This window comes from Herpailurus yagouaroundi, unplaced genomic scaffold (genome assembly GCF_014898765.1).
Source record: "Herpailurus yagouaroundi ecotype Mexico unplaced genomic scaffold, PumYag 100, whole genome shotgun sequence".
NCBI lineage: Eukaryota > Metazoa > Chordata > Mammalia > Carnivora > Felidae > Herpailurus > Herpailurus yagouaroundi.
The window spans coordinates 70,192,536-70,218,628 of NW_024412391.1; the positions used below are offsets into that span (position 1 = coordinate 70,192,536).

General features: G+C 38.2%; 1 protein-coding gene across 2 annotated transcripts in view; it reads left to right on the top strand.

Annotated features, from left to right (window-relative positions):
• The window catches only part of ELAPOR2 (endosome-lysosome associated apoptosis and autophagy regulator family member 2), a 184,816-nt gene that overhangs the window by 109,178 nt on the left and 49,545 nt on the right, over positions 1–26,093 (top strand). For both annotated transcript variants that reach the window (XM_040472783.1, XM_040472784.1), the window contains exons 4-10: positions 3,045–3,192; positions 6,670–6,756; positions 8,838–8,943; positions 9,926–10,078; positions 10,683–10,771; positions 20,810–20,990; positions 23,109–23,237. In XM_040472783.1, coding sequence (XP_040328717.1) covers positions 3,045–3,192; positions 6,670–6,756; positions 8,838–8,943; positions 9,926–10,078; positions 10,683–10,771; positions 20,810–20,990; positions 23,109–23,237 — 893 coding nt within the window. The remainder of the gene's footprint in view (positions 1–3,044; positions 3,193–6,669; positions 6,757–8,837; positions 8,944–9,925; positions 10,079–10,682; positions 10,772–20,809; positions 20,991–23,108; positions 23,238–26,093) is intronic.

Below are 26,093 nucleotides of genomic sequence, written 5' to 3' on the forward strand. Positions count from 1 at the left end.
TCAGAGCCTGGAGCCTGCTAGGGATTCTGAGTCTCCCTCTCCCTCTGCCCCTCCCCAGCTCATGCTCTGATTCCCTCTCTCAAAAATAAATAAACATTGGAAAAAAGTTAAAGAAAAAGAGATGAAAAAATATAGCTTTATATGTTTGTCTACATAGTCACTGTTATGACTGCTCCTTCTTTCTTTATATAGATCTGAATGTTTAGGATAATTTTTTTCAACCAGTGAAATTTTCTTTATCATTTCTCATAGTATAGGTCTGCTGCTCCCAAATTCTCCCAGCTTTTCTTTACCTAAAAGAAAGAAAGCCTCTCTCTTTTTTTTTTTTTTTCCTTCCATATTTTGGAGAATATTTTGAAGAATATTTTCTTGGACATTGGACTGTTGACTTTACTTTTCTCTTTCTCTGCTTTAAAGATGTTCTACTACCTTCTGAACTCTCCCTTATTTGTGATGAAAAGTTAGCTGTATTGTTTATGATTAATTCCCTTCTATGTAAAGTGCCTTAATTTCTCTATTTATAAAATGTTCTCCATATTTTTGCTACTTAGCAGTTTGACTATGACATATCTGGCATTGGTTTTCTTGTATTTACTTCAAGTTTAGTGAGCTTCTTGGATTTGTAGGTTGATAGTGTCACCAAATTTAGCAATTATTTTAGCAGTTACTTCACCAATAATGTTTTTCTGCCTTTTTCTCTCCCTCTTCTGTTTCTTTAACTCCAATTACACATAGGTTAGACCACTTGATATTGTCTGAAGGTCACTGAGGCTCCTTATTTTTTTTTCAAATTTTTTTCTCTCATATTTCAGAATGCATGATTTCTATTGCTCTATCACTAACTATCTTTTTTCTTTTCTTTTTTCAGTCTCAAACTAGCTCTGAGCCCATCTGGTGAATTTAAAATTTTACATGTTATGATTTTTCAGTTCTAGAATTTCCATCTAGTTTATTTTATGGCTCTTATTTCCCTTAAATACTCGAGATTCTTTATTCCTTCACTTATTGTGTTCATCTTTTATTTATAGTCGACTGTATTTGGAAGAACGGTCTTAAATACTTGCCTGGGTTTTTTTTTCCTGTCTTTTTTCTCCATTAAGGGTCATATTTTCCCACTTATTTGCATGTCTAGTAAATTTTTATTATATCTTGGGCATTGTGAATGTTAAGGTGTAGGGAATGTGGATTATTTTTTTTCTTCGTTTTAAGAGTGCTGAATTATGTTCTGGCAGGCATTTTAGGTACTGAAAGAGCACTTTGACCTCATCAGGCCTGGTTTTATTATTTTTTAGGGTGGCTCTGTATTAGTTTTGCACTTAGTTCTAGGTCATGGCCTTTATTTTTAGTGAGGGAGTTGGCAAACTGTGGCCTTTGGGCTCTCTCTTTGTTTCTGTAAACAAAGTTATATTGGAAGACAGCTGTACTCATTTATTTATGCATTGTCTGTGGCCGCTTTTCAGTTACCACAGCAGAATTAAGTATTGCAGGAAGGACCAGATGGTCCACAGAGCCAACAATATTTAGTCTCTGGCCCATTATGAAAAGGTTTGCTAGTACATGCTTTAGGGCATGGCCCTTATTTTCCAAGATGTGGCACTTCTGGGGTCTCCCATAAATGCCCAGTATGGTTATCAAGTTTTCTCCTCTCTGGCTGACCTGGAGCTCCAGTGACTCCCATTAAAGTGAGCTCTGTGATTATGTCTCAGCTTTGCAGTGGCTGTTGTCTACTATGTCTGGACACTCCAGCCCCAAGCCCAGAGAAACTCCATATGGACTTCTGGACACCCTGTTCTCTGATTCTCAGGCCTATCAATTCCAAGTGCTTCAGCTGCCCTAATGACTCATCTCTGCTCCTCAGCTCAGTGAGACTCTGTGCTCTGCTTGAGTGCTGTCTCCTGGTGCCACAGTCTGGGAAGTGTCCTGAAAAGTGAGGTCAGGGTCAGGGTGGCCATTTTCTTGCTCTCAAGAATCTCAGTCCTGCATTGTGTATTGTCAGTGCCTGAACATGGCTCATGTATTTTCTTTAGTTTAACAGTTAAAGAGAAAGGGCAAATCCAAATACCAAATAGTGAGTCATGTTGGATCTGGAAATCTCAGGCTTCAGATTTTTTTTCTGTTAGAAGAAAGAAAAGAATTTGCCCAAATCTCATTCTTATCCATATAAACAGTTACATCTGAAGAGAAGGGTGTTAAGTTGTGCTTTCATACATTTTGGTTAGAAATATTTTTGGCCAAAGAGTCAACAAGTGACTCATTATTGGTTTATCTAAGAATTAGGGTTAGATTTACAACTTAATTTAATTAATTAATTAATATATTTATTTAATTTAGAGAGTGAATGTGTGTGTGTGAGCATGTAAGGGGTAGAGAGAGGGAGAGAGAGAGTCCCAAGCAGGCTCTGTGTTGTCAGTTCAGAGCCTAACTCGGGGCTGAATCTCATGACTGTAAGATCATGACCTAAACCAAAATCAAGAGCCAAATGTCCAACTGGCTGAGCTACCCAGGTGCCCCAACAACTTACATTTTATTCACCAGTGTGTTTTCTTAATTTTTCACTTTTTTAAAACAAAAATTCCAACCAGACTCTTACCCCTATTATATACTCTGAAACTGGGATCTATATTTTACCTAGATTCACTTTAAATGGATTTTTACTAGTACTATTCCTTCTTTCATCTCAAGGAACTCCCTCATCCCCCTGCCAGGTATATGTGTTTATAAATAAAACTTGAGATGTTGTTTGAGAAAATAATTGTCCTTCAGACAATTGTAGTTTGTGGTCATCTATTTATTAACCAAATTTTTGGTGGAAAAATAGTTCCTAGCAAATGAATCACATAACCTTAACAAATTTAGGAAGTCCTGTGCCATAAGAAATGAACCTTTTCCCAGTAACATGTTGGCCTTCGAGTTCCAGAGAAGCTTGAGACTTCTCTGCTGTGCTTTGCCGATGGAACTACTTCTGAAACTGAGTTAGGTAACTTGTGAACAGAAGAGGTTTCTGAATGCTAATGTAAAAATGCCTGTTGGTTTTGTTTCCACAGCTCTTCTTGGGTCCCTCGTGGAAATTACATAGAGTCAAATCGTGATGACTGCACAGTATCTTTGATCTATGCTGTGCACCTTAAGAAGTCGGGTTATGTCTTCTTTGAGTACCAGTATGTCGACAACAACATCTTCTTTGAGTTCTTTGTAAGGCCTTTTATGTTCTTGAATTCACTTTTTGAGGAAATTCATGTAAAATTTCCATTAATCAGTTGTTGCCATTGCATTGTATGCCTCCTCATTTTTTCCTGTTAATTGAACCTTTTGATCTGAAAAGAAAACCTTATATTTCTCTATAATACTTTATTTTCTAGTTAGTATTGTTACCTCTGAACTCTCACCTTGTCGAGTAACATTGGGCTTGTTTCATTTTTGGTTATGATCATTGGATGAGTATTTGACTTAGACTTTTTGTGTGAAAAATACCTTCACCGAGAGTCATTTTAATTTTTTTATAACTACAGATACGATTTTATTCAAAATACGTTTTCACCAATTTTTGTGTTTTTTTTTCCTCTTTGCAGTTTCAAGTATTTGACTGATTTATGTGTAAACTTGGGCAATATTATAAAAGTAGAAGTGGCTGTATGTTTCTGATTCTGTCGATTTTGTACAATCTAAAGGCATCAGTGGATGAGGTAGTTGATGTCTCTGGTAAGAGATGAAATAGCCTTACGGAATATAGGATAAAATAATAGTCTGACAGAATAGGCTGTTATCACTAAAATTATTTAAACATTTAATATAAAGTGTATCTAATCTAGGAAATATTTGTTGTGTCAGTCACTCTGATGCTTGAGAAAATGTTTTCGGATTGACTTATAAAACCAAAAAAAAAAAAAAATGTGTGTTCTACATATAAGTGGGAAAAATATCTTACCAAATGTTCCTGTGGTCCGAATCTCAGGAGCCTATGTGCTAGTAACGCTAAAACAAATTTATATTGCTCCTGATTATGGAAATTGTTAGTCAGAAGTTTTTTGGTAGGAAGAGATATTTGCTGTTGAAGTATGAGCCTTGGATTTGAAGTCAAGAGATTCTGGCTCAGGCCCCAACTACAGTGGCTGGTTGTGTGTTTCGGGCAATTAAAGTTAACTTTCCAGCCCTCAGCATTCCCTTTTGCCAAGTGGATTGTATGACAAGACCTTTTAAGGAGCCTCCTGGTTCTAATCTTTTGATGACTTTAAGATGTTAAGTAACATTCAAACAGATTTCCTTTTGAAGCTACATTTTGTTTGCAAAACACTTCTTAGAGTAAATGATTCCCAACTCCATGGGACGTTTTTGCAATCTTGCTAAAACTGGAATAAAGTTAAGAAGCAAGGTAATTGTGTAACTGTTAGAATAAGCATTTAGTTTTTGTGTTGTCAAGTAAGTCCTTTGAGAGTTGTTGGTAAAGGTACCCTTTAGGCATGAAGTTTGATTACTTCCTTTCAGTGGTCCCTTTGTTCTTCTGGTTATAGACTGAGAAGGGGTGGTGAGTTCATGTTCCTTCTTTTATTGATGTTTCAGCCTGATAGGGAGAAGTTTATTGACTCAGAAAGTCAACACTTAAGTCGTCATGCTAATGGTTAATGGAAAGGAAATGTCTCAAGACTGAAAGATGCACTTGTACCTAGAGACATTACACAATTTAAATTTTTTTTAAACGTTTATTTATTTTTGAGAGACGACAGACAAAGCACGAGGAGAGGGAGGGGCAGAGAGAGAGGGAGGCACAGAATCTGAAGCAGGCTCCAGGCTCTGAGCTGTCAGCACAGAGCCTGACGCAGGGCTCAAACCCACGAACTGTGAGAACATGACCTGAGCTCAAGTCAGTTGCTTAACTGACAGAGCCACTCAGGCGCCCAGAGACATTACACAATTTAAAGCAATAAAGTAATTTTAGAACTATGTGGGAACTTCATTCAGCTCCTCCACTCTTCTTTTTAAATGACAAAACTGAAGCCTAGAGAGAATAAGTGATTGGACTAAGGTCATACCTTTACTACTTACCTTTAGAATGAAGAACAGAAATCAGATTTCAAAATGCCAGTAGAACGTCCTGAAAACACATGATGTTTGATTTCAGCTGAAAAAAAAAATGCTTTCAGCTTTTCCAAACAGTGATCATCAAAGGTATATTTAGGGTCCATAGCTGCTTAAAAATGGCTTACCACTTGCATTAGAATGGCCATTATGCTTATAGTATAAATATGACAATTAGATTTAGTTAAAAAAAAATAGCCTCAGTAGGTGATATTCCCTGATCTTTTGAGATGTTAAAACAATCTATTTTCCTGTTAATAACCTTTATGAAATATCTATTACAGAGTACATTTTTTATTTATTTTTTATTTTTTTAAATTTTTTTTTTCAACGTTTATTTATTTTTGGGACAGAGAGAGACAGAGCATGAACGGGGGAGGGGCAGAGAGAGAGGGAGACACAGAATCGGAAACAGGCTCCAGGCTCTGAGCCACCAGCCCAGAGCCCGACGCGGGGCTCGAACCCACGGACCGCGAGATCGTGACCTGGCTGAAGTCGGCCGCTTAACCGACTGCGCCACCCAGGCGCCCCCAGAGTACATTTTTTAATCATTTTCTTAAGTTTATTTTTTATTGAGAGACAGAGAGAGCATAAGCTGGGAGAGGTGAGAGAGAGGGAGACACGGAATCCGAAGCAGGCTCCAAGCTCTGAGCTCTCAGCACAGAGCCTGATGTGGGGCTCAAACACATGAACCGTGAGATCATGATGTGATCTGAAGTCAGACACTTACCCCACTGAGCCACCCAGGCTCCCCCAGAGTGCATTTTCATGTTGTTTTTAAACTAGTCTGGAAGGTGAATACAGTGGCAAAGATGTAGAGACGAAAGAAATAGCAATTCTCGCAGAAGTAGAGGGGATGAGTTCTTCCTTTAACCCTACTCTGTTGCTGACTCGTGTGCAATACAGCAAAATAGCCTAACCTTTTGATGTCTGTGTATTCTTCACAGGCCTGGAAAAATAGTGTGCAAACTCTGAGGCATGTTTAAGAGTTGTCTGGAAAACACAAAGTGTTTGGTGCTAAAGATAGGAGCTATAGTCATTTGAATTGGCTTGGCATATGATTAACATTTATCCTCCTCCCCCCACGCCCCCAACCTGAAAAAATTTAGGGCTTTGGCTGTAGCCACTTACCTATGTATGGACTTTGGAATAAGTCCTGTGGAACTGAACACAAAGCAGATTTCATTTATTTATTAATTTAAAACGTTACTGCCCTAAATCTTATCAAAATAAACTTTATACTTTGGGGCCTGCATGGTGAATGCAAGCTTTGGACACATTGGATAAGTTTTTGGTGATGACTTTTCTCCTTTCTGTGAATTTTCAGGGTTGACGGCTCTCATCCTCTCTCCTTCCCTCCTCTCTGTTCTTAACCCTTTTGTTACAATAATGAGGATGCTTTACTTAGAACCACAGTAAACAGTTGTCACTTGGGCTCCAGAGGCCTTGGTTATGCTTACTTGCTGAGAATTCCTCACGGCCATTATTTAGTATGTATTGAAAGAAGCTCTTACAGCCTGTCTTGTGCTGAGTAGTGCCTTTAATTAAAGCTATTATTCAAGAAGCTTTACTGGGGCCATTGTGTTTCATCCATAGATTCAAAATGATCAGTGCCAGGAGATGGACACCACCGCAGACAAGTGGGTAAAACTCACAGACAATGGAGAATGGGGCTCTCATTCTGTAAGTCTCTCTTTGTTCTTCTTCTCTCCCACCAACCCTCATTCTGCTCCTTCCTTTTCCCAATTTTATAAAGAAGTTTATTTTATGAAAAAAAATTGTTCATTAATTTAGACAGTTTCTGGGTAGGGAAGAAATTGCCTCAAAGTTTCATGGACACAGGATCTTTCCAGATGTTTTTTTTGCTACCTTTCTCTTTGGGTTTCTTTCCCTTCTCTTCGCTGTCAGACTCCAACTTTCCTCCTTTTCAAAGGGGCATTGACAAGAAATAAGGCTATTGAAAACTAATACACAGAACCTCTGGGTGTGTAAGTTTGCATATGTGCCTGTCATGTGGGAGAGGATCAGTGGCTCTTGGCACTGGACGGATCCTTTGTTCCATCTTTCTCTGCAGTGTCTCCAACAAGTGACTTTCAAACTTGTTTTGTTGGGGGCTGTACTGACTCCATTGTTGGACAGCACTGCATCTCACAAAATCCATCCGTGTTTGAAGCCAAACCTGCTTCCTGTCTATTTGTCACCTGTTGCTCAAACTTCTACCCTCTCTGGTCACATTTGGTAAAGTTACTACCTACTCCCCACAGTACAGCTCCAAATGCTTGAAAGCAATGATCAGGTAACACAGTCTGTGAATCTGTTATTATTGGAGGCCCTCTCCCGTTGGAGTAAGGCATGGATTTAAAATCTAACTCTGGCTTACTGTAGTTGTGTCTCTTTAGGTAGTTGGCTTAATCTCTTTGAATCTGAGTTTTCACAGAAGACATGGGGGCAGTCTTGCAGGGTTAAATGAGATGTTATACAGGAAAGACCTCATGTGGTACCTGCAGTGTAGACTAAGCTCTATGTCAATAAGTGACCATCCACCCTCACCTTTCCGTTATAGCAGGTGCCCCATCCTTGAGTGATTCATACAGTGTACCCTCTCTGACTATTTTTGATCTGTATGCCTGGAAGTGGTAATAGAACCACTTAAGATCCATTTGTCTAAGCATTCATTAAGCTGCGTTTTGAAGGTACAAGTAACCCTTGGCAACAAATATGCTTTCTTCACTTAACCCAGGGGAAAGTATGTAATGTATAACTTTGCTGAATCTCTGGCATTGTGAAATACATGTTTTAATTTTATGGAGCTTGAATCTGGCCAGCCAGAGACTACACAGAAGAATAAAAGTGGCAAATGAGAAAGCAAGGAACTCTTATATCAGTTCCTTTGACAGAAACAGCATGGGATTTATCAGAAAAGTCATTTGATATGTAAAAAGAACAATGTGCTGGTGGCAAAGGAAGCAAGTATTAGATGTACTGATCATTTAAGTGCTGGAGATACACATTTAAATCATGTTATTTTACAACAGTCCTATTTTTCTCTGGTTGCTGTTGGAGTATCGTTTCTTAAATAATTTTATTTCTATTTATTTGTTTTGAAATATTGCTTTTAAGTTCATTTATTTTGAGAGAGAGTGAGAAGGTGCAAGCAGGGGAGAGTCAGAAGGGAGGGTGGGGAGAGAGAGAATCCCAAGCAAGCTCTGCACTGTCAGTGTGGAGACTAATGTAGGGCTCAAACCCAGAACCGTGAGATCTTGACCTGAGCTGAAACCAAGAGTTGGACGCTTAACCCACTGAGTCGCCCAGGCACCCCTATTAAATAATTTTAGAAGGAAGCAAACTCATTCTGTTGCCTTTTTGTTTTCAGAGCCCAAAGATCTGCTTGTGAATAGTGGCAGTCAATAAACACTGGGCTGCGTGTCTTTTTACTGTCTAGAATGAGCACCTTTTAATTATGAGCCAAGACTTCATGCACATGGTTTAAAAATCATTTTCTCTTTTTGTTCAGAGTTAAAGAATTCTCTTTTCCTTCTTTACTGGCATATTTTTTTGGATTGGCAAACTGTTTGTTTGTTTTTTTAAAAGAATGTGACCACAACAGATCTTAGGTCTGAATTTGCAGTAGACTTAAGGTGGTAGGTTCCCAATTAATGCTGTTTCATAAAAATGTCTTGAAAAGTGTATACGGGGTCATCTTTCAGGTATGGTTGAAGGAGCCTGGTTTATCTGATATGGGTGCCCTGTCTTCCTCTTTACAGGTAATGCTGAAGTCAGGCACCAACATACTGTACTGGAGAACTACCGGCATCCTTATGGGTTCTAAGGCAGTCAAGCCTGTTTTGGTAAAAAATATCACAATTGAAGGTATTTTATAGCAATCTGTTCTAGTGATCACACATCACATTTTAGAGTTAGTTAAAACATTGGCTAAATGTTTGGTTTGGATGTCTGAAGGGCTTATGGGGTAGGATACATGTCTAAAGACTATTTTTTTGGACAAGTTGACTGGTGTTTTTATACCTGTAAACTAAATTTAATCTCTGTGAAAAAATAAGTATGATAACAATTTTGGTGTCTTTAAGTAAAATAAAATGATCCTTGTTAATAAGAACCTATTCTTCATTCAACAGATGTCTATTGTGCCAGGCATGGAGCTCACTGGGATATAACAGCTCACAGTTATATCTGTAGAAATAACAATAACATAAACTTCTCTGCCTGACTCTCTCCTAAACCTCTTATGCCTCTCTGAACCAGTCAGGCATTTTCTGGCCCAGGAGAGAAGCCAATAAACCCTGGAATAGTTCATTCTCAATTAGGGCTACTTTTAATTAAAGCAGTGATTCTCCTTTATTAATGGCTTCTATTTTATTACTTTCTGTACTGGTTCCTGTGACACTAACTCATTAGTCATGGGGACATCTGCTGGCAAAGGCTGGAATTACAAGCCAGAAGAAAAGGCCATTTCCCCTAGGGTCTGTTACATCTTGCCTGTGACTTAATGATCAGTGGAGGAAAGGGAACAGGTGGTCATAAAGGTCAGAGAAAAGTAGGCTCATAGAGAGCTTAGAGTTAATGGAATTGTCTTTTTGACGACTCAGTTGATAATTTAGTATACCTCTGTGAAATCTCAATCTCTTGTTTAAGTGTCTGCTCTACTTAGGATGCATAGGATAGTTTCTATCCCAGTTTTTTGCACACGGTAAATACTTCGTTGCTGTTGCACAAATGGGATAAAGGATCCCGGCTCACTATTACTACTTCTGGTAGAAGCAGCAAGAAGGTGCTGATCTGCTTGTTGCTCGTGGGTCCTCCCTCCCATGCTCTGGTTTTCATTACCACACAGGGGTGGCATACACATCAGAATGCTTTCCGTGCAAGCCAGGAACCTTCAGCAACAAACCAGGCTCGTTCATCTGCCAAGTCTGTCCCAGAAACACCTACTCTGAGAAAGGAGCCAAAGAATGCATCAAGTGTGAAGAGGAGTCCCAGTTTTCAGGTAGGACTGGTCTTTGCCAGTTAATAGTCTTTGTTCTTTCTCTCTAAAATTATGTTTGTTTATAGTGTAGAGTCATGAGTCAGAAGTCACATGTAAAATGTGGGAACGGTGTGCCAGGAACCAAGTGCTAAAGTGAATCAGTATTGAATGGATAAAATACGACTTACTGCGCTTTGTGCATGACTTTTCCATTTGTAATTTTTTCTGTTCTACACCCTACAGGGAATTACTTTGGATATATTTATACTAATCTAAAAAAAATCAGATTGTAATTTTACGTGATTTGTTGGCATAGAGATGTACTTAGAAAATTTTACTTTGTTGCAGATTTACAGTGTTCAGATAATAATGGAAGAAATCTAATGTCTTCTTGTAAAAATTATATGTTTCTTGTGTATCATGGAAACATGTATTGCTCCAGGGTAAATAAAAATACAGGCCTTTATTTTCCTTAGGTCTAGCTAGTTCTTCCTAAATTCCTTTAGTGAGGAAGGTTATTTTTAATTTTTAGTTGTCTGCTTTTTTTTGTTTTGCTTTGATTTTTGCTTTTACTGAGAGTCACAACATACATGACTCATTTCTGAAATGCATTTTTATGTTGCAGAGGAAGGGTCCAGCGAATGTATGGAGCGACCTCCCTGTACCACAAAAGATTATTTCCAGATCCATACTCCATGCGATGAAGAAGGAAAGGTATATAGGCTGTATTCAGTCAACTGCATTCCGTTTTAATCCAACCCTCTTCCCAATTTGAGCAGACTCTACTTTGTTGGTGAGAGACTTAAATGAGTTGATTTATAACACATGTCTGTAAGTGGTATGGCGGAAGTTTAAAAATGTAGATTTTGAATCCTGGTGTCCTGGCTTTGATTTCACACTATTACTTATTAGTGCTGTGGGCCAGTTACTTGCTCTAAGTCTGTTTTGTTTTTTTTTTTCCATCTGTACAATGGGGCTGATTCCTACCTCATAAGGCCACTCAGAGAATGCATGAGATAGTCACTTTAAAGTTCTTAGCATAGTGTCTGGCACCTAGTGAGTGCTCAATAAATTACTGCTATTCTTAACAGGAATTTTTTTTTTTTTAAAGAAATAATAGGATCAGGGGGAGCACAACCTTTAAAACGTGTACTATGACTCCCAGAATGGAAGCATCTTATTTGGTTCCTCAGTAGGTTTGATCAATAAAAGCCATGCAGCCATAGGCACATTCAGTTATGGCAGATTATCATGTAATTGCATTTAGAAAACGCAAAGTAATTACCATACAGATGGCACTTAGCCAGAGGAAGAATGCATACATGAACCCTGCAGTTGATGTGCTGTTCTCTTTATTACAGTTAGACTGTATTAGCTTATGTCTCGGAGAAACGGATTCAAGTGGCTGCAATGCAGCATTTTCTTTGTGTTTACATCTTTGAAATAATGGCATTTAATTAATTTTTTTTACACATTTATTTTAGAGAGTGCAAGCAGGGGAGAGGGGCAGAGGGAGAGAGAGAGAGAGAGAGAGAGAGAGAGAGAGAGAGAGAGAGAGAGAATCTTAAGCAGGCTCCATGCTCAGTGCAGAGCCCAACGTGGGGCTCAATCCCACGACCCTGGGATCATGACCTGAGACAATAGTTAGAGTCTGATGCTTAACAGACTGAGCCACCCAGGCTCCCCCGTGGAATTTCATTTCTTGACCTAGTTTGGAGAATACACATAGATGTCAGTATTGCTTTTGTTTTTAATTTTGTATCCGTAGTTTCTAGTCTGTACTTTTTATATTTATGTTATTATTACTCTTGCTCTTAGTTCTAAAATTATTTTAAGAATTGACTTTTGAATACTTAAGACCAAGCACATTCTAGTATTTACAGGAGAGTCATTACTTAGAATAATTCAAGAGAAGGCCAGTTTACATTAGTTGAAAAAAATTTTTTAAGTTTATTTATTTGTTTTGAGAGAGGGAGAGAGAGAGATGGGGAGAGAAAATGAGCGGGGCAGGGGGCAGAGAGAGAATCCCTAGCAGGCTTCACACTGTAAGCACAGAGCCCATCGTGGGGCTTGATTCCTTGAACTGCAAAATCACGACCTGAGCCCAAATCAAGAGTCAGACGCTTACCCAACTGAGCCACCCAGGCACCCCTAAATTAGTGGAAAATATTAATAATTATATCTATTATTTTTAATAAGTATATGTATTATTTTTAATAAGGACAGTAACTCAAACAACCCTTAAATTAGAAGGAGTTATAAAGTAATATCTTGATGGCCCTATAATAGTGGCCAAACAAAGGGTATTTCCATTTAGAAAATACATGTAGAGAACTACATGTATGTTGAAAGTAATTTGAAATAATGGTACTTAACTAAGTTTTTTAAAACTAAACTTGACTTATTTAAGTAAGGTGAATTGAATTTACTTTATTGTATGTATAGTAATCACTAATTCAGCATTACTGAAGCTTATGTGAATGAGATCCACACATGGTTCTAGTCTTGGCTATAATGAAAATATTTAAAAGTGCTGTTTTTATTATGTCAACAAGTAGTTTTTTGTCAGTGAATACTGTGACAAGATTTAGTTGACCTGGGCCAAAAGGAAGTAAAGCTATACATTAAATGTAGAATGCACGGAACACACACACACATCTGTGCACACATATGCATGCCCCCATAGGCATGTTGTGTTGACACATTCACACAAATTGCTTTCTTTGTTGAGTCTGAGTAACCCCTGAACATGTTCTCAGTGTAGAACAACACATTGTACTAGCATTCCATAAACCCAGGGAATCTTTAAAAAGTGATTTGAGACTTATTTCAAGATAACAATGTCTTGCTTCAGAAGTAAACAAAAACCAAAAGGAACTTAATTAACAGGTACAATTAATTAATTAATTGGTGGGGAAATAAAGATTGCGCATGTGAATTTGAATTTTTTTTTTGTTTTTTGTTTCAACATTTTCATTTGTTCTGGTTTCATCTTTTAAAAAGGTATTTTAGGGGCACCTGGGTGGCTCAGTCGGTTATGCATCCAACTCTTGATTTCAACTCACGTCATGATCTCACGGTTCATGAGTTAAAGCCCCTGCATTGGGCTCCCACTGATAGTGTGGAGCCTGCTTGGCTCCCTCTACCCCACTTGAACTTGCACACTTGTGCTCTCTCTCTCAAAATCAATATATAAAGTTTTTTTAAAAAAATAGAAAAGGTATTTTATTCTTGCTTGGCTCATCCTGGTGATTTGCTGGTGGTTTAGTGATGTTTTCAGGTTGTTCAATGACTGTGGCTCTTTTTGTCCTGTCGTATTCTCTTTGATCTTATTTTCCCCTTGTGTGGAGAGGATCCTCAAGGAAAGCAGCTACTGATGTATACAGACTTTTGGACATGACAATTTATATGACGTAGAAATGCCCAGGTTTCTGTATTCATTCTGAAGTTTAGTTATTTGATTGCTTCCTTCCAATATGGAACATTTTTCAGAAATATTTTAATTAGTAACTGAAACCGTTCTAATCCTGATTGAGAGACTGATTAACATCATGAAAAATGTGGAATGTCCATTCATTCATTCATTTATTCAGTGAATCTTCACTGAGCACTGGTTATATACAGAGTGCTGGGTGATGAGGGCAGAGCCAGGGACAGGCAGAAGAAGAAGGTAAATGTCTTCCTGGATTGTAGGGCAGTGGTTGTCAACTTTTTTTGTGTGCATCAGACTCACCTCGAGGCTCCCATCCCAGATTTTCTGTTTCAGCCGATCTGGGGTGGGACCTGAGAATTTATATGTATTTTTTTTTTATTTTATTTACTTTTTTTAAAAGTTTATTTGTTTATTTTTGAGAGGGGCAGAGAGAGAGAGAGGGAGAGAGAGAATCCCAAGCAGGCTCCACGCTGCCAGCACAGAGCCTGACACTAGGCTCAAACTCCTGAAATCGTGAGACCATTACGTGAGCCGAAACCAAGAGTTGGATGCTCAACTGACTGAGCCACCCAGGTGCCACAAGAGAATTTATATTTCTAAGAAGTTCCCAGGTAATTCTGATTCTTCTGGTCTAGGATCTTAGCAGTTTGAGAACCACTGGTTTGGATTTCAGTGGAATAGAGATAGTCTGTCAAAAAAAAAAAACAAACCAAAAAACTATTATTTCCAATTGTGATTAGTGCTACAGGAAGAGAAGTCTGAGTTTTATGGGGATCTGACCTAGCCTGAGAAGGCTTCAGAACTGTATGAAACCTCAGGCCCAGGTATGGAAGAAGAGCATTTTGGGAAGAGGAGCAGATTGGTGAAGATCTGATGTTGGAGGGAGCATGGTGTGTCTGAAGAACTAAAGAGATTTGAGTGAGACTGGAGAGTGGGGATGTGGGTAGGGGGTTGCATTAGCTGCAGCTAATGGCATAGTTTCATGCCAGAAGAGGGAGGTTTCATAGTGGTGAATTAACTTGAAATTTTTGTGTATGTTTTGTTTCAAAATGTTCAGAGCCCATTTTTTAAATATATTAAGATATACTCATATGGCTGCATGCAAGCCCATGCACAGATTCATTGCTGGAGATTTGAACTTAAAAACATCTTCACCTTGCTAATGGCCAGGTAGTCATCGAGAGAAGGCATCTTGTAATGTTTAGCAACATATTTGAACCAGCTTCTCTGATCTTCCAATGGCTAAGATAGGGAATTGTGGACTAAATGATCTGGTTAAGAGGATATATGGCTAACTGAGGAACTGTATGTAAACGTCTGACTTAATAAATGGATATCGAATAGGAGTGTAGTTGATATTAACTGGTAGTGTAGTTCGTATCATGTATTGGTTGTAGGAATATAAATTTAGCAAACTAATTATATATATCCTATGTCATACCAACAAGAATATGAGTACATGTGAGTTATTTTCAACATTTGATTTAAAAATCCTCAACTTACATGAGGATATTAGGGATAAGTGTGTTGAACTGTAAATCAGTAAAGCTGGGGAGAATGACAAAAGTAAAATTTAGAGAGACCTCAGTGTGCTTGAACAGTGAGCTCAAATGACCAAGTGTTGGTGCTTATTTGTGTTAAAGTCTCAGATATAAAAGTATTTAGAAAAGAGAAAACATGAACTTGCCAAAAATATTTCAAAGAGAATCCAAACTTTAGAACCTGGCTTACCAAAGAAAAAATGCAATAGAAATTTAATGGGGGAAAAAACTCCCCAAAATATGAAGGGTACTTAGTTTTCAGGTAAGTAGGTACTTGGTTGAAAAACAAGTCCCCCACTTGTTTATCCTATCCACAAAGGGTGTCCCAGGTCTGCTTGCAGAAGTTAGAGGGATGAGATGATTTTGTTAGGGAGTCAACCACTTACAGACAAGGCTTAAGCTTTTGTTTATTTTGGGTAACAGAGCTAGATAGAGTAACTTTATTATTATTATTATTTTGGTCTTTTATCTCAGGGTAAATGGTAGTTCCCTCCCATGCTCTGACCATGGGATGCGATACACATTTCTTCTGAATGGGTTGCAAAGCAAAGTGTCAGTTTTGCTTCCACACTTGGAGATGATTGACAATTCTGTCGATGAAATTAAAAGATACTTTTCAGCATTTGGGGTGAGTGGAAGAGGGCAGGAGCCTCTTGACTCATGTGACTGGGAATTCAACCCAGAGCCAACAGCTTTATTAGGACGTTTTTCTCTTGATCTTCTCATTGGTATTCTTGGCACAGTTTCCTTTCCTTCGGAGGCAAGCTCATTCCTGTGGTACCAGATGCCTGTTGGCTTCTCCACTATCATCCTCACAGCTTTTGATCAGAGGGAGGCACTGAACAAGTTTCAGAAAAGACTCTTACTAGTCCTGCTTGAATCGTGAGCCAACCTCAGACCAGCCATTCTGTCCACTAGCGTGGGATACTCTGTTTGGACAGCTTCGTTCACTGACTGATCCCTGTGGCTGGGCAGCCGGACTGTATAGCTACCTTTTCCTCTCAGTGTTACACAAGTCAGTTCCTAAAGAGGAAAAGAATATATCTCTTACCACACTGAAAAGAGAGTGATTCTGTGCAGTTTCACAGAACTCTTCTGCTCTTAAATAACATGAATAGACATGGCAAGGTTGTCTTCATATACTGGGAATTGCCACAGAATTTTTTGCATACCTCTCCTGATAGTTTCATCAGTGGTCATAGAAGGTTTGCTAGTGTTTTGGTATCAGTTCACTTTATTGCAAACACAGTTCTTGTAAAGATGACTGTTTCCTTCGCCGGACTCTCAGCTTCCTGTAGACAGAAATGTGTTGTTAATCACTTAAAAAGAAAAAAAAATCTCTAAGCCTAGTAGAGTACCTGGAATATAGAAGATAATGAAGCATGTTTTGAATTAATTCATAAATAAGAGAATTAGTAAGTGAATGAATGATTAACACAGTTACAGAGTTGTGTTCTGTCCTTGGCAAAGGGCTCAAAATAATTTTGACAAAACGGGAAGAATCTAAAGTAGAGGGGTCAGGATATTAAACTCTTTGATAGGAAATATGGTTGAAGTTGCTGGTAATATTTTTTCAAGTTGAAGAAAAGACACCATGGGATGGAGGAATTTTGGTCATCTTTCTGACATTTTCTGCTTGTCCCAAAGAGATTTCATCTCTTTGAATATCCATTACATCTCATGTTTCAAATGATGGTGGTGACAATAATGATGGTAATAGAAATGATGGTATTAATAGCAGAAGCATCTGTCATTTACACAATTGCGTGCCCACTCTGTGCATGCATGTGTATTCAAACATTGCCTCTAATTATTTTTCTCAACAGCTATGCAATTTAGATATACTCAGTTTGTAGATGAGAAAACTGAGGCTTGGTGAAGTTAAAGTAATTTCCGTAAGGTTATAGGTAGCCAGAGCTAGTAAGTTTTAAGGCTGGAATTCTAATCATGTTTGTTTCCAAATCCAATGCTTTTGTATTCTCTTCAAGTATTTTCTTTTTTTTTTGTTACAGTAGTTTGTGAACCTGTCTTATCATTATTAGACTGTAGCCACCTTCAGAAAAAAAAATTTGTCTTATTAATATTTAAATTCCCCACAGTACTTTCTTCCAGTAGGTACTTAATGAAAACTTCCTTAATAGTAAGCTAAAGCATTAGGAGGGAAATCGTAGAAATGAAGAAATAGACTTTTCTGTGTTATTCCATAAGGCAGAATTTGGGCGACTTTATAGAAGGTAAATTCCATTGACACATACTGTTCTGATGTTTTGTCATAGAGGAAACTTACTGCCAGGGTTAGAAGGGTGCCTGGCAGGACAGGATGTTTTAGAAGGAAGCCTTGTTGAGAGGGGACATTAGACTGTGCAACTTAGTCATCTCTGAGGCTAGGAAATTGGTGGAATTTGTCTAGTATTTTCTTTGCCCTTTAATGAACTTCAGTGTTCTAAGTTATTCCAAATGCTCACTGTCTCTTACACAGTACTTGTGAATTGTATGGCAAGGGTAAGATGTAGGGGACATTAAAAAATAGGGTATAAAGGGATATGGGTTTTATAACTGCCTTACTTCCTATATGGCTTAAGCAAGTCAAATATAATTGGAAACTCTGTTTCTGAATTAGGATGATGGGAAAAGACCATGGCATTTCCCAGTGATTAAAGAGTTCTAAATCTGTATAAAATAAAATTTCATGATAGTCTTCTTTAAAATATTTTTAACAGCTTTATTGAGATGGAATTCTCATATCACACAATGTATCCATTTAAAGCCTTAGTTCAGTGTTTTTAATATTTTCACCCCAATCTAATTTTAGAACATTTTCTAAAGCCGGAGCTAGAACGTCCGGTACAGTGTTCAATCCCCAGAGTGTCTTCCACATAAAGGAAGAAGAGGACCCAAGCTTGGATGCATTTAGAAAGGGGACAAGGACATAACCACAAGGGAAAACAGAAAACATTAGAACTTCCACAGATAAGGAATCCAGGTGAATGCTGGTATGTAGTTGGGGAGCTGGGCACATGGTGAGAGCGTGTGTGGGTGTTGAAAAAAATATTTTAAAGGAGACTATCATGAAATTTTACCTGATACAAGTTCAGAGCATGGCTTTGAAGGAGGGGTTGGACACAACTTGGCAGAATGGTGTGGGCATGTTGGAGAGACAAAGTGATGAGGGCTCAGTGTCTCACCCCTGGAAAAGATGGAAGGTTGGAAAAGGCAGGAAGGAGAGTAATAGTCTGCCTAGTTGGGAACATACAAGTTAGAACATCATAGGAGCAGAAGGCAGTGAGGCTGGAGTAGCAGTTGATAGACTTTTAAAGACCATGGAATTTAGCTCTAATGAATTCAGCGAGTCTACCAAGCCCTGGTGCTTCTGTACAGGGACATTTGCAGGAAGAAAGTTGACAACTGTGGACAAATCCAGTCTCAAAATCTGTCTAAATTTAGTCTTCCCAGTCTTGAATTTTATTTTGACATGAGAATTGATACCTCCATGTGTTTCTCTAAAAAGTATTTTATTCCTGCGTAATATAGTCAGACACTATAGATCTTCTCTAATCTTACTGCCCGTTTGATAAGTTTTGTTTTATGAGGGTTTTTTTTTTCATAAAATGTTTCATGATTTTGTCTCACCTTGCCAAAGAATGAGTTGATTGTTGGTTTTTTACCTGTGCTGTGAGCCATCTGGCACTCGGTATCATTTATATTAATTATTATCTTTCCCCAGTCAGCTCCACTTGAGAGCATCTGTCCCCATTAGAAAGGGAGGCACAGAATCAATCTGCCATGTGAAGCAAGAGGCTTTGTGAACAAAACTTTTCCTATAGAGCATTCGAAATTTGGCTTCTAAATGTTTACATTTAAAGATGGTGCACATTTTCTAATTTTTAAACATTTACTGTGCTTGGATTGAAATGCAGGTGGTCAGCTGACTTGGTCAAAAATATATTTGCGTATTTTACTATTTTTACCCTAACCCAACTGGCTCTTCTTGACTAGTGTTACTTTACTGTTAACTAGCTGTGTCTAATTCTTGGGCAAGTTGTTTCACGGTTCTTATCCACAGCTGCCTCATTTATGAACTTGAGGATAATAATACTGACCTCCCAAAGTGGTGGGGAGGATTATGAGGTGAGCCCCCAAAATCAGTGCGAATGCTCAGGTTAGCACCACCCCACCCCTCCTCTCACGTGGGACCCACCTATTTTCAACAGTGCGGTAGGTCATACCTAACGTGATAGAATTTTAATGAATGTCCAAATAGGTCAGCGAATTTGTGAATTGATTGGGTTGAAAATTTGTTTTCTATACATGCTGAGCCAGAATTCTAAAAAGACCATCCCCCAATATAATGATGTTTCATTTGCTTCTATTCTCAGAATTTTAGACTCCCCCTTTCTTCAGGGGAGTGGAGAACCCCTGCGGGATACAGGATCTAGTTTATTATCTTAGCTGTTGAGGAAGTTTCAGCAGGAGCGGCCATCATTTTACAGATGGGAAGAGGGAGGCATATGGGTGCAGTGGCTGGTTAAACTGTATCATGATGTGGGCCATAAAATGAATGCAGGAAGAGAGAGTTGTAAAAGGAAAAACATGTTATTTATAGTTCTGTTGAGACAGCTACCTTTTAAACCTTTTTCTTAAGCGTCCTTCTTCAGATCAGGTAATTTGCTCTTCTGTAAGAGAATACTTGAGAATAAAACTGAGTAGTCTAAAGGATATGCTATATAATTTTTTATTAACTGGAAATAACCATAGACAAGTACCTTTAATTTTGTTTCTCCAGCTTCAGTATTATACTTATTATTGCAAAAATTGTTTTAAAGGAGAAAGATTCACTGGATTATATACTATTGAAGGAAACTGAGTCTCTTTTTAAAAACTACAGTTATGAAAGAAATGATTTTTCTCTTTGCATTTAGAATACCTTTTTTCCCCTTTACCGAGCATATTGATTTTGTTTGTGAATGGGTAACCCATTTAATATTTCTGGTTTCAAAATGAGAGTAATTTTATAACCATAACTTTCTGGGTTTGGCTGAGTTACAGCTATTTTGTTGTATTTTGTGCTGTGTAAGGGTGTATGCATGTGTGAGAGAGAATATGAGAGGATGAGGTCTAAAAGATGACTGTCTGTTAAAGTAGAGGCTGTGTTAGCCATAATGTTAGAAGTACCTGTAACAGGGCCCAGAATTAGAAATATTTTAGGTATGGCTCTTGAAGATTAACATCAGGTAGACAAAGATTCAGAGAGCAACCACATGTATTTGTGAAATGCCATAGTCTTCTTACAAAGATGAATCTGTTCTTTTGTGATCACGTTGTGCTAAGCCTGGTGTTATGTGCTGGGGGGTGAGGGGGAGGAAGAGGGCAGTGGAGATCTCCAAATGAGAAAAGTAGTGTCTGAATAGAAACATATGTTGGTTATGGAATAGAGTGAATGAGTAGCTAGAAGAGTAAGGGTTATACTCATGTGTCTATATTTTAAAGAGGAATTCCACAATGAGGAACTTGCTGTATGAATGAGGTAAGGCCACCTGTAGCTCATAGTGAAAACATTTGGAAGTAACAGTCATTCTCCCACCAAAGGTTTTTCTTGTCTCATTTTGTTACTAATGTTTTAGATTCTTTTCAGCTGGCCCTTCTATCACTGTGTGACTCTTCCTAGGCTTTATGTTTAACACTTTTTGTTATTGGAAATTTAAAGGAAAGATACAATTTTATATCACCTGCAAGTTTTGTTTTGTTTTGTTCCCTACCTCCCCCTTTCCCCCCTCCCAGACACAAATTATGTACAAGTGGATAGAGCCCAAAATCTGCCGGGAGGATGTCACGGATGCTATTAGGTTGCCCCCTTCTGGAGAGAAGAAGGATTGTCCACCTTGCAACCCTGGCTTTTATAACAATGGATCATCTTCTTGCCATCCCTGCCCTCCTGGAACATTTTCGGATGGAACAAAGGGTAGGATGCCAATTGGCCAAAGAATTGGACCTTTAGCCAAATAATCTTGCTGGACTATTGTGACCTTGTTAACTGTTTTTATGGAAGACTTATAAAACATACTTATCTCAGGAGAGTTGAGAAATATTATAATGAATTAGGAGATGAGGTCTTCTTTAGCATACCAAGGATAGCTTTCTAGGGGCATCTTGTGTAATATGTGTAATATTCTCTTAATGGGATGACTCTTCCTTTGATATTGATAAAAATTCCACCATATTAACTGATTAAGGATAAGCACTCATTTTTTGGTGAGAGTGTACACATATGTGAATGCAAGCATAAAACATAACCTCCTCTAATTTACATTTTGTGCTATAATAATAGCAAAAATTGCTTGATCACATGGCGGTGAAAATAGTCTCTAAGTTGTTTCAGAGTGTACAGTTGGGAAAGTTTTAGTGTATATCGAATAATTTAGAAAATAGTATACAGAGTTTTTTTAATTTTCATAGACAAAAATTAAAATGCATTTCAGTTATAGCCATCTCACTTGAATATAGCCATGCCATATATTTACTATCTAGAGCCTGTGAAAGATAGCATAAGAAGGACTCAGGAGTCTAATTGACTTCATTTTGAATCCACATCCTATAGGTGACATTTAGTATGATTGATCTAAGTTACTTAAACCTTTTTTTTTTTAAGTTTACTTATTTTGAGAGATAGAGAAAGCACAAGTGGGGAAGGAGTAGAGAGCGAGAGAGAGGGAGAATCCCAAGCAGGCTCTGTACCAGCAGCACAGAGCCCATCACAGGGCTCAAACTCAGGGACCGTGAGATCATGACCTGAGCTGAAATCTAGAGTTGGACACTTAATGGACTGAGCCATCCAGGCACCCCAGTTACTTAAACCTTTTGAACCTCAATTTTCCCATCTGTAAAATTGTGGATAATAACATCTAGCTCATTATCACTGACCAGGTTATGTAAAAATGTGTCCTATAGTAGTACTTTGGTATCAAGAAGTGTTTGCTCAGTAAATATTTCTCTCTACTGATGTGATTAATGCAAAGTGTGTTGGGCAAATTCGGAAATGGTTGGGAAGGATCCTTCCATTTCATTGTTGCAGATGTTAATTTAAATCAGGTTTATTTATAAACCTGCCTCTTTCCATATCTCTCAACAACTGTGATTAGTTTTCAACATAGTGAGTATTTTGAATTTCAAGTAATCAGTCCATAATTACATGGTATAATACTCTGTTAAGTTTAATAAACAATAGGAAAGTTGAAATATTTCCTTGCTTGCAAGGTAGATGGAACTGATTCTAAGGTCACATATAAGATAACTAGTTTCAGATTACCCTTCTTGTGGAGGGTGATTTGATATTATCAGTTACTCTCAGATTTAAGGAAAAAGTAATTTTAAAATATTTCATATTTATCCTTTTCCTTTTTTCATGCGAGTCAAGTGTATAGGGTAAACTATATGCAGAAATATTTTTTGTTGCAGATTTCTTTGGCAAAGTTACTCTTTTTTTTTTTTAATTTTTTTTTTTTTTTTTTATTTATTTTTGGGACAGAGAGAGACAGAGCATGAATGGGGGAGGGGCAGAGAGAGAGGGAGACACAGAATCGGAAACAGGCTCCAGGCTCCGAGCCATCAGCCCAGAGCCCGACGCGGGGCTCGAACTCACGGATCGCGAGATCATGACCTGGCTGAAGTCGGACGCTCAACCGACTGCGCCACCCAGGCGCCCCAAGTTACTCTTTTTTTTTAAATGTTTATTTATTTTTGGGAGAGAGAGAGAGAGAGCACACACAGGGGAGGAACAGAAAGAGAGGGAGACACAGAATCCGAAGCAAGCTCCAGGCTCCAGGCTGTCAGCACAGAGCCCGATGTGGAGCTCGAACTCATGAACCGCGAGATCATGACCTGAGCTGAAGTTGGATGCTTAACTCACTCAGCCACCCACGCGCCCCTAGAGAAAGTTATTAATTCTTAAGCGAATTGGCGCTCTAGTATCTCTCCTTCCCACTTCCCTTTTTGCTAATTAAAGTTTAGTAGTCCTTAGAGGAAGAGGAAGATGTCCAGATGTGGTTTAATTGTAATTGTTTATTTCACCTGTCTCTTGTAGAATGTAGGCCGTGTCCCGCTGGAATGGAGCCTGCGCTTGGGTTTGAATACAAATGGTGGAATGTCCTTCCTGGCAACATGAAAACTTCCTGCTTTAATGTTGGGAATTCAAAGTGTGACGGAATGAATGGTGAGTTCAGAATTCACCTACTTAATGAATGTATTTGGGTAATAGAGACTTTTGGACCCAGGTCTCTAAGAAACATACCACATATGGGTATGAGGAACCTCAATCTTATCAGTTGGCTACGTGTCTGTCTTCCAGCCCTCACATCAAAATAGTAAATGTGGTGTCAGAGCCAGTTGACTTTTCTGTAAGAATATGAACTATTTTGCATTTCTTTGGAGTCACTTTTGAAGTAGATACTGATGATCATCATTTATGGTTATAAATACCAGAATAAGATCACTGAGGGATGTAATAAAACTTATGTCATTTGCCATTTTGAAGAGTAGTATGACAGCATTTCTGCCAGGATTTGTTGAGTTTGGCTCAGCCCTGAGCTGTATTGAGAGGTGAAATCATCTCTAATTCCCCTTCCCTGTGAAATCTGTGACTGTGTGTACAAAATATGTATGAACCCTACTTATTGAAAACTTGCAAGTGTGACAGAATACTATGTAAGATGGTGGCTAAATTTTATTTGTTCTACAATTTTAAGACCTGAGAGAGGCTAGCACCTATTTGTTCTGCAATATTTGCTGGTTGAATGAGTGACAGTATCTATGTGTGTATTTAAAAAAAAAATTTTTTTTCAACGTTTTATTTATTTTTGGGACAGAGAGAGACAGAGCATAAACGGGGGAGGGGCAGAGAGAGAGGGAGACACAGAATCGGAAACAGGCTCCAGGCTCTGAGCCATCAGCCCAGAGCCTGACGCGGGGCTCGAACTCACGGACCGCGAGATCGTGACCTGGCTGAAGTCGGACGCTTAACTGACTGCGCCACCCAGGCGCCCCTATGTGTGTATTTTTTAAAATGTTTGTTTATTTTTGGAAGAGAACACAGGTGGGGGAGAGCAGAGAGAGAGAGAGAGAGAGAGAGAGATAATGGGACACAAGATCCGAAGTGGGCTCTGTGCTGACAGCCGTGAGCCCTGTCTGGAGCTTGAACTCAAAAACCATGAGATATGACCTGAGCCAAAGTCAGATGCTCAACTGATTAAGCCACCCAGGTGCCCCACCTGTGTTTATTTTTGAACTTGATGCTCGGAGTAGGTGTCACAAGTAATAGAGTTTTACACCAAAATACATCCTTTTACTTTTATCATCTCATTAGAAATTTTTATGAGCTCACTTTTTCTCCATTTTATATTTTGTTTTAAAAAAGTTCTTTATAGTTGCATCTGTTTTAAATCAGTACCTATCTGCAATAAATAAACTTGGGATGTGGGAAGTGAGGTGAATACATGAACACAAAGATTGAAAAGCCGTAGGTCTTTGAATAATGTTGGTTAAGCATGAGTGAGAGTGGGAAAGAAAAAGCCTTAATATATATTAAACATTATGAAATACTTTATTGACTACTAATCCCATTTCTAGGAAATTATCCTAAGAAGAAGAAACAATAGAGTAGTTATTACCTGACCATGAAGGTGTATGTTGATCCTGGATTGAATTCTAAGTTGAGGAAGTTAAGACCTATGGAGGAAAAATAAGATGGAAAGGCCAGGGAATTGAATGATTTCATGAAAGCATTGATAGGAGTGTGTGTGTGTGTGTGTGTGTGCACGCGCGCACGTGTGTGTGTGTGTGTGTGTGTGTGTGTGTGTGTGTGTATTCATTTGTAAAGATCTTCTGGAACATTTAAAAAATTTTTTTAATGTTTTTTATTTATTTTTGAGAGAGACAGAATACAAGTGGGGGAAGGGCAGAGAGTGAGGGAGACACAGAATCCGAAGCAGCCTCCAGTCTCTGAGCTGTCAGCTCAGAGCCCAACATGGGGCTCGAACCAGTGAACCGCGAGATCATGACCTGAGCTGAAGTTGGACGCTTAACCGACTGAGCCACCCAGGCAACCCTATCTGGAACTTTTATTTGATCTTTTAGAGAATTTAGTCTAAGTCTCATGACACTACTTGATAGCCACTTATTCTCTCCTTTACGTAGAGGCTAAAATTTATATTTTTGCTAATTTTCAGGAATATTCAGCTATTAATTTGAGAAATAGACATCTCTGCCGTATTAGTATGTGATATTAGAATAGCAAATAATAATGTGAAAAATACAATACAAAAATAAAGATGAAAAGGTGATGTGTATTTTTGTGTCTGGACAGTTCAATATCAATCTTTGAGAGGAGTAGCATTGAAAAGAAGGGGGACCTTAAGTGAGAGGCCCAGGAACAGCCTGTTTCATGAGGTAGTCACCCAGTCATGGGGTTCACATAGATGTGTTTTGACCAGCTTGATTGTGTGATTTGGAGTACTTTGAGATTCATGTCTTGTCAGTCTGAGTTTTACACAGTCGTAGAAGAGATAATGCAGAAGTAAATCTTCATGTATTGGAAGTTTGTCTAAGAGTTACCTATAATTGGAGACAAGTTACTGTTTATCCATGAAGGTGTTCATAGAGCATTTTCTGTGGTAACAGAATTTGAAATGGTCAATCCGGCGATAGATGAAGTTTATGAAGGTTATGCTGTACTAATCAGATGTTATTACAGATGTTATACAAGCATTAAAAGCATTACTAAGCAGATGTTATACAAGCATTAAAAATGGCAGTCATACGGAAAACACTTTGACAATGTTTCAAGAATTTTGAATGTTCCTATTCTCCAACCCATTAATTCTATTTCTGGGAATTTATATGAGGGAAACATTGTGAAGATGTGAAGAGAGAAATTATGGAAAAATACGTTAACTTTAGTGTTACTTAGGAGAAAAACTAAATTTTCAACAATGGGATATAATTAAATAAAATTATGTTGTAAGCATACCATATATTATTGAATCATTAAAATTAGATGGGGAAATGTTTTTAA